This window comes from Tachysurus vachellii, chromosome 9, assembly GCF_030014155.1.
Source record: "Tachysurus vachellii isolate PV-2020 chromosome 9, HZAU_Pvac_v1, whole genome shotgun sequence".
Taxonomy (NCBI): Eukaryota; Metazoa; Chordata; class Actinopteri; order Siluriformes; family Bagridae; genus Tachysurus; species Tachysurus vachellii.
Window position 1 is genome coordinate 24,650,831 of NC_083468.1, and position 8,330 is coordinate 24,659,160.

General features: G+C 40.4%; 1 protein-coding gene across 1 annotated transcript; it reads left to right on the forward strand.

Annotated features, from left to right (window-relative positions):
• Window positions 1-863: 863 nt before the first annotated feature.
• Window positions 864-4,552, forward strand: LOC132851451 (ras-related protein Rap-2b). The gene has a single exon (XM_060878347.1). It carries the CDS (start codon window positions 1,133-1,135, stop codon window positions 1,682-1,684), a length of 552 nt encoding a protein of 183 aa, XP_060734330.1. The 5' UTR covers window positions 864-1,132; the 3' UTR covers window positions 1,685-4,552.
• Window positions 4,553-8,330: the final 3,778 nt, after the last annotated feature.

Sequence of the window (8,330 nt, forward strand, 5' to 3'; positions counted from 1 at the left end):
ATGACCTTATATACAGCACAATAGATGTTTTATAACATATGACACAAAGCGATCGTGAAGTGGGCGGAGCTTAAAGACTATCTATTTTCTGATTTTTTATATTTTGCATGGAAGCATTTTAACAACAGATCTGAAAAACGATTGACCGAAATCATGATTTTTACCTGTAATGTGTTGACTTGTATAAATCTGACATCTTCTCGGGTTTGCCTCAGTTTTATACGTCTGGAATTACGGGATTGAACCATGTTAAGCGTCCACATCATTTCCATATTAACCACATGAGCATGACCAACGTATTTGCCTAATTAGACCACAATACTGGATGGAGATTTATATTCAGATCCGTAATCAACATGTCAGAAATGACTGTGATGAGGAAAAACTCTGACACGAGGAAGAAACCTTGACTTGAAAGCAAACCCTTCCTCTTTTGCGTGACAACATGTATATCTGTGTATCCTGTAAATTTGACATTACTTCTTTCTGTAAGAAATACATTTATTTAAGAGGTAAAAAAGAACCTATCACCTTCTTCTTTAAGTATCTTTATTTGCCATTGATCGTGGTCGTGGTGGTGGGGGGTGGTGGTGTTTAAGGTGTTGGACTACTGATCGGAAGGTCATGAGTTTGAATCCCAGGTCCAAAAAAGTGTAAGTCATTCTGGGTAAGTGTGTCTACTAAATGCCAGAAATGTAAATGATGAATGCATGACTAGTTTGCATGTTTGTCTGTGACGTCACCCGGCGTCACCTAGTAGCTGTAGTTACTTTCCCCTGAAAAGAATTAGCAACTGTGTAAAATAAAAGGCTGCGTTTAATTTGGGACGCACCCTCTGTGTGTGTGTGTGTACTGATGATCACTTCCTCAGAGAGAGAGAAAGACAGAGAGAGAGAGAGAGAGAGAGAGAGACTGTTGGCACATTGAGCTCCAGAGTAAAGGCTGATCATGACAGGTTTCTGATGCACGGCCTGGACCACCGGACAAACTGCACCGCCCGGATCCGACGGTAAAGCCTGCGGTAATCGCGGGAAGGAAGGACGGACAGACGGCGGTAACAGAGGGCTGTAAGACCCAGCAGGGGTGGAGGAGTTAAGGCGACAGAGAAAGCCAGAGTGAGAGCGAGAAGACCATGCGAGAATACAAAGTGGTCGTGCTCGGCTCCGGCGGCGTGGGCAAATCCGCCCTGACCGTCCAGTTCGTCACGGGCTCCTTCATCGAGAAGTACGACCCGACGATAGAGGACTTCTACCGCAAGGAGATCGAGGTGGACTCGTCACCGTCAGTGCTCGAGATCCTGGACACGGCCGGCACAGAGCAGTTCGCCTCCATGCGAGACTTGTACATCAAGAACGGCCAGGGTTTCATCCTGGTCTACAGCCTGGTCAACCAGCAGAGCTTCCAGGACATCAAGCCCATGCGAGACCAGATCATAAGGGTCAAGCGCTACGAGCGGGTTCCCATGATCCTCGTAGGTAACAAGGTGGATCTGGAGGGTGAGCGGGAGGTGTCCTCAGGAGAGGGCAAAGCGCTGGCTGATGAGTGGAACTGCCCCTTCATGGAGACCTCGGCCAAAAATAAAGGCTCAGTGGACGAGCTGTTCGCGGAGATCGTGCGCCAGATGAACTACGCCGCGACGCCCAACGGGGACGAGCAGTGCTGCTCTTCCTGTGTCATTCTCTAAGCGCTCGGATTCGGCTGCTTCTTCATGTCGCTTTGGTTTTGTTTTGTTTTTGTTTCCCCCCCATTTTGCAGTCGCAGCCACGAGCGCGCGATCAATAACGTGACTCCGTGAGACTCCATTAAAAACGGGAAGTTTGAGCAAAAACAAAAAGGCGAGAAAAAAAAAAAACATGTATCTCTCTAAAGAATCCTGGTTTCTGGTGTTAAATGTCATCAGTATTTAAAAGAAAGTCCTATGTTGTCTTGCACATGCGCAGTACGAGCACGAGAGAGAAGGGAAAAGGTGCATCAGTGTTTACAATGACACAATACTTGAATGTTCTGGGACTGACACAAAACAACCCAGGTGTTTTTTTTTTTTGTTTTTTTTAACTTTGTCTACCTGGTGCCTAGCTTATGTGGGGTTTTTAGTTGCAAAACTTTTTTTTGGGTTGTTTGGCAGGATATAATAACTGTATCCGTCTTTTGGCCTGCTTTTGCAGTATCACTTCCGGTTTTTGGAGATGCGGATCACACTTATTGGTAACTAGTAGCATCTGGTAACTATGGAAACTAAACGACGTCTTCGAGCCGGAAGTAGTTTTTTTGTTTGTTGTTTTTGTTTTTGTTTTTTTTTCCTTTTAATAATGTGATGTCCGGGGTCTCGCGAGGATAATAATAAATAAACACGAACTTCACTTTAGGATCAACTTTAGGAAGCCAAATGGCGTAATAAAAGGATTACGTTTTGTTGCACGCGACGACTCGAAGGATCTGCAAAAAACACACACTTGGGATTCTTTCCGTGTTGTATTTTATTTAAAAACAAAACAAAAAAATAAAACGAAAGGAAAGAAGAGTCGACGGAAGTTGTGACAATTCCGAAACCACGCCACAGCGACTTTTGTTGTTGTTGTTTTTGTTGTTTTTTTTTTTTCTTTAACTCAGCGTGCGCGAGGACCTTACTGTGGTGACGTAAGGACGTCGTGATGACGCCGTGCGTCGAGTGCCTTCCATTTTTAGTGCCAACCTGAGAAGGTCTGAGGAAGTTTTATGGCAAAGTACTTAAACTGTTTCACTTACAAAACAAAAACACACACAAGGTGGTTATGAAAAGTGTTTGTAACGCCTCATGTCAAAGGAGTCACGTTCTTTTGACTCACAATTTGGCCTTTAGTTATGTTATGTTGTTTTTATTTTATTGTTATTATTATTTTTGTTTACTGCCCCTTTCCTTAAAGCTGGTCTATTTTTGGCCAAATAGGGTTTAAATCTCACAGGTACTGGAGCTGTCTGAGCTCCGACTCACAACCATCATCAACTTCCTCTAGACCAGCTTTGTTTTGTTTTGGTTCATTCTTTTATTTTCATTTTTTAACACAAAAATGTGATGTATCATTTGAAATTCTAATCCGATTGTACGGTTGAATGCAGGTCGGCTTTTTAACAGCTGTTCTGAATGTTTAAAAAGACTTTTAATACAAATTGCATTTTTAAAAAATATACCTAGCGTTTACGTTCCTTTATCGTTGTACGTTCACGACTCGTCTCTCGTCTCAGCGGAGATCTGGTTTTTAAAAGATATGACACATAAACACCGCTTTGTGCCATCGAAGAACAGGAAGTGTGACGAAACCAAAGCAGAACCTGAATATATCTCCCTTTTTCCATTGAATACGTTTGCATCCCTGTACGTTTTCAGATCTCTCATGATGAAAACTGGTTTTAAAACGTATTTGACGCTCGGCTGATCGATCCAGATGGTCGTGATATGTAATGGTTTATTATAACGTGGTTAGTTCTGGATAGAAATGAAAGCTGCCCGAGTAATGCTGTCTGTCTCGGTCTATTAGCCACTTTAAAGAAGTGAGGTGTAATCATGGCACTAAGTAGCATGCTCTGATTGACAGGTCTGCTCTCCAGGGGGAACGAGCCTGTCTAATGCACTTTGATGCAATTGTAAACAAGGAGTAATGTAGTGTAGTGCGGTGCTCGTGAAGACACTTTGCCACACATGCCTGAGGTCATGGAGGAGCAGGCGTGTCATGTGACCTCTAAATGCTCTCAGCCAAAGAGCAGGAGTCGCATTCCACAGCCGAGGGCGTGTGGTGGAGTAGAAATTGTATCTGGCTGTGAGAACTGTCTTAAGCTGGTTTTTCACACAGCAGACACATATTACATATATCATTCTTTTTGGCGATGACATGTTACCCATATTGAAGATCCACTAACAATGAAGACAGACCTGAAGTTCTGTTAAAGTCCCGCTAACTCTCCGTGAGATTCTCTACAATCTAATCTAACAATCCGATCTTTTGAATCCAAGTTTCGTTTAAGTTCCCTGATTTTCACAATATACAGTACTCTTGTTCTTTTTGTGGCTTTTAGGGCTTTCAGACAAGCGTCATGAATTCAGAAATGTCTCTCATGCTCAAAGATCTTTTCTTAGCACTTTGCGGTATGTAGAACAGTTATAGAAGAGAAATGATGTATAATCTCAATCTGATGTGTCCTAGATTGATGTCGATTCCCTTTTGAGTCAGGTTTCTTCCTCGTGTCGTCTCGGGGAGTTTTTCTTCACCACCGTCAACTCTGACATCTGGATTTCTAGAAAAAGTTATGTGATTTTATCGATTATTAAACTTGCTCTCAAACAGCTTTTAGATTTTAATAGTAATGTAAAAAAAAAAAATTTTTTGTTACTTGTAGAAAGTTCCAGAACAGTCATCAGTCGTGTTTGGTCATAACGGCTGACTGTGTGCTGTATGTTACGCGTTATCAAACCTCTATCTCGCTCACGAGTAATGAATACTTTCACAATGTCTGATTCTCATCTGTGAAACTAAATCTAGGCTGAAAAATCCTGCTGTTTAAACCCAGCTTTACCCTCTGCCTCTGTGTTTTGTCTTTATTTATTTATTTATTTATTTATTTATTGTCACATCATAATTACATGTGTGTGAGCTATCCGCATTCTTTCTCTCTTTCACTCTCTCTCTCTCTCTCGCAGAGCTTGGTGTTAGGAGAAGAGTTTTTTCTTCTCCAAGCTGCTGGAGTCTAATAGCGGTAGTGGGTATTAAGCAGAGATAAAGTGCTTTCAGCTCACACATGAAGCGTTGTGAGGTTTGCAAGCTCTAACGTGTTGGCGTGACGGTGAATCACTCCTGTACATGTTGCGTTTGCCCCCTGAGGGTGAAAAGTATGGAAGAACCAGCATGGCAGTGAGCCTCTGCTGTGATGGAGGAAGTGCACGCTGGCTTTTTATATTCTTATCATCAACATTCTTGGCTGTTGATGGAAAAAGGTGTCGCATGTGATGTTGTGTATATGAGTTTCTCCTCATTAGGTTCTGAATTTGTATATTTCTCTCCTTGTGCATAACGATACCTCACGTGCTTCGTGAGCTGGAGATATCTTTCTTTCTTGTAGATGTGTTTAAGGTTCCATTTTATCAGGCAGGGTTTCCTGTCATGGTCCTTTTTCGCTTTATGCGATGGTTTTACTTCCTCGTACAGCAAACAGCTTTATGTTGTCGTCGTCACCGTTTTCTTTTTAGACGCTTGTTCATAAACAGGAAGTGGCAGTGAGCTCCACAGGTCTGTTGGTGCCTGTGTCATGTGCCTCTCATGGTGGAGACATGACAGCCCGGGGCTTGTGTGAGAGAGACAGCGTAAAAGATTCCCATGTGATCCCGATTAGCATCATCAAACCCATGACCAACTCTATTGTTTTTTATTTTGAGGCACAAACTGAAGTTCAGTCTTTTTTTTTTTTGTTTGTAAATCTCAGCATTTTTTTTCCATCAGTATGACGCACGTCACAAAGTTCCCGCTAGTTCCTATTAGCTGACATTAGCACGTGTCAGAGCCACGTCTGTCTGTATCATGTGTCCTACTGGTTCATATTGATTCGTGTAGCTTTGTGCTTAAAGCACCACACTCTAAAAGACTTAAAGCATCAGAGTGCTTCGGCTTTTGGCTGTAGAACGCTAGCGCTACCTCTCAGTTGTGCGAGATGCTAGCTGTGTCAGAGGAAGTTTTCCACCCCAACCTGTGATCATGTGGGTGGTGACTGTGGGGGGTGTCTGTTCTTGTTTGTCTCAGTTTATTTTCCAGAGTTTTTGAGTTCGGTGTATATTTTGAAGCTCTTTTTCTCCCTAAGGTCAGACCACAGGGTTCGAGATGACGCACGTCACCTCAGATCTAGTTCAGCGTCTGTTTCATGAGGGATGATGCAAGTTCATTCCCTCAAACTGTAATTAAAAGGATTTCATTGGTATTTAAATACCAATATATTAATGATCCTCTAGTGTTTCTACTGCATCATAGAAAATGTTTTTTTACTTCAAGGAAAATGTTCAATTAAGATAAGTATTCTAGCAGTGAAATTTTATTCAGATGATTTTAGAAATACTCTTAGCCCAGTGTTTTATATAATGATTAATGATGATCGAGCCATTCTGGGAACATCATAACATTAGCTGCTACAATGGAGGAAAAAAGGACCAAATGCAAAAAGAATCGATTTATCAATTTAAAATGAAATTTAATTTGTGAGCAAGGTTTCTATCGTTTTGGCTAATATTTATCGTATTATAAATGCAGATCTACACCAAAAATAAACAAAAGCGTTCCATGAGGTCAAATTTTTAAGCTTAAAAAACATCCAGAGGCTATAAATCAGTATGTTAGAAGAATGACACCGTCAACTTCAGATTGTCCCCATTTGTCCCCAGTCAGATCTGGTTTTCACCAGACTGATGTAGCGCACACACAGTTGAGACTCTGTTGCAGCAGGAGCTGCTCACGCCTCAGGCTATGGCACTGGCCTGTGCTGGGAATAACCCGTTAAAGATTCTTGTCATTTTTCAAATTGCTGCCGCTCTGCCGTCTGGGCTTGTCTCTGAACCGCACTCCAAATGCGAGGTTTCCATCCTGGGCAGAGGGGCCTGTACAAACACAGCTGAGTTGGACACCGCCCTGACACAAACAACATGGCCGACTCCCACGGTGCGAACCAGAGTCCGATTATAAAACACACTCGTGCTTTGTTTGAAATATCATCACCGTTATATTAAAAACAGGATCCGCACCTTAGTCCTGTGTTGTGTTTCACCCTCTCTGAAACCCTTACCTTTATTCTCTTAGCAGTGTATAGAAGTTTGTTCACAGGGTTTTGAAAGCACAACCTTCTATTTACCTGCGTCCCTAAAGTAAAGACCTCACTATAAGTTCATTATGATGGGAAAATTAGCTGAACCATGGATGAGCCAGAGAAACACTCTAGAAGTATCCATCCATCCATCTGGATTTATTTATGTAGAAATATAAAATATCTCTTCTTTAGCTCCTTCAAAGTTTAGTCCATGGTGTTGTTAAGGTTCATCAGATTTATGTCCTCTAGTCTTTAGTCCAGGCTGTTTTTTTGGTTTGTTTTTGAATATAATTCAAAAAGTAGAAAGTAATATTGTTGGAAAAGACCAGTTTTCACTATCCCCATAATACAAAAACTAATCAGATTAAAAATGTGAATATGTTCATTTTTTCCCCCAAGAATCCATCAAATCGACCTTTAGCGCTACAATTGCTTCAAGTATGATATAACGTCCCGTAAACAATTCTGCAGTCATGTGAATGATGGCATCTATATATTCCAAAATATATTCTAATATATTCAGTGATTTATTTCTTTGCCTACTAACGTATGCAGCAAAACAAAGTGATAATATTGTGTACTTTATCACTTCTTATGTTGTAGATTTAACGGCACAGAAATAAATCAAGTGATGAGATAAAACTGTAATGATGCTGAAATTTGGTTTGACAGAAGAAATAGATTTCATAACCACAGATTTCATTTAACCAAAGCAGCGTTTTTGTTTTCTTAGCTTGGCTTTATCATTGTGCTGTTTTAAAACCGCTATTGCAGGTTGTTGCTAGTTTGTATTGTTGCATAAAATGCTAGGTTAAAATATTTTGACTGCTCTGAAATCACAAGCTAATGTTCATTGATATGCTAAGTTCAATTTGCTCTCACTTCTAAGTGGCCCAATCCTACAACCTAATTTTTGCTGAAGTAATAACCAACATATCTGAAGTAAAATGTTGATATATTTTGATAGATTTGACTCATTTCCATGCTCACTCAGCATCTACATTGTGTGTATTAAAGATTTTAATAACAGCATGCTACTGTAGCTAGCTAAGCAGCTTCACTCAGAAGCTACTCGAGTCTAGCAATACTGTTTTCCACTCGAGTGTTAAAGGTCATAGGAGTTACTGCATTATTACAGCATTTTTCCTGTCAGAAATGTTTCCCTTATAATTTCCACAGTTCAAGAAAATGTTAATCTGCTTAAGCAAAACGTCTTTATTTAAAGAAAAAACGTTTCAAAAGGGCTCAAATGTTTTCCACATGAAATCCCTCAGACAGAAACGGCTTAGTGTTTGTCTTGAAAGCGTACAAAACCTTTCTAGTGTGAAAAGAAGGTTTTATGAAAAATACAAATATAAACGGCACAAATTCACAAGTTAGCATCAACTTCGGTCTAAATATAATAATTATTATTATTATTATTATTATTATTATTATTATTATTATTATGTATTGCAAAATATACATATTATGTTTGTGTGAGTGAGAAAAAAAGAGAAAGTGCTGTTTCATTT

Excerpts from the sequence above, each read along its gene's own strand:
- LOC132851451 (XM_060878347.1), top strand. The coding sequence starts at position 1,133 with ATGCGAGAATACAAAGTGGTCGTGCTCGGCTCCGGCGGCGTGGGCAAA.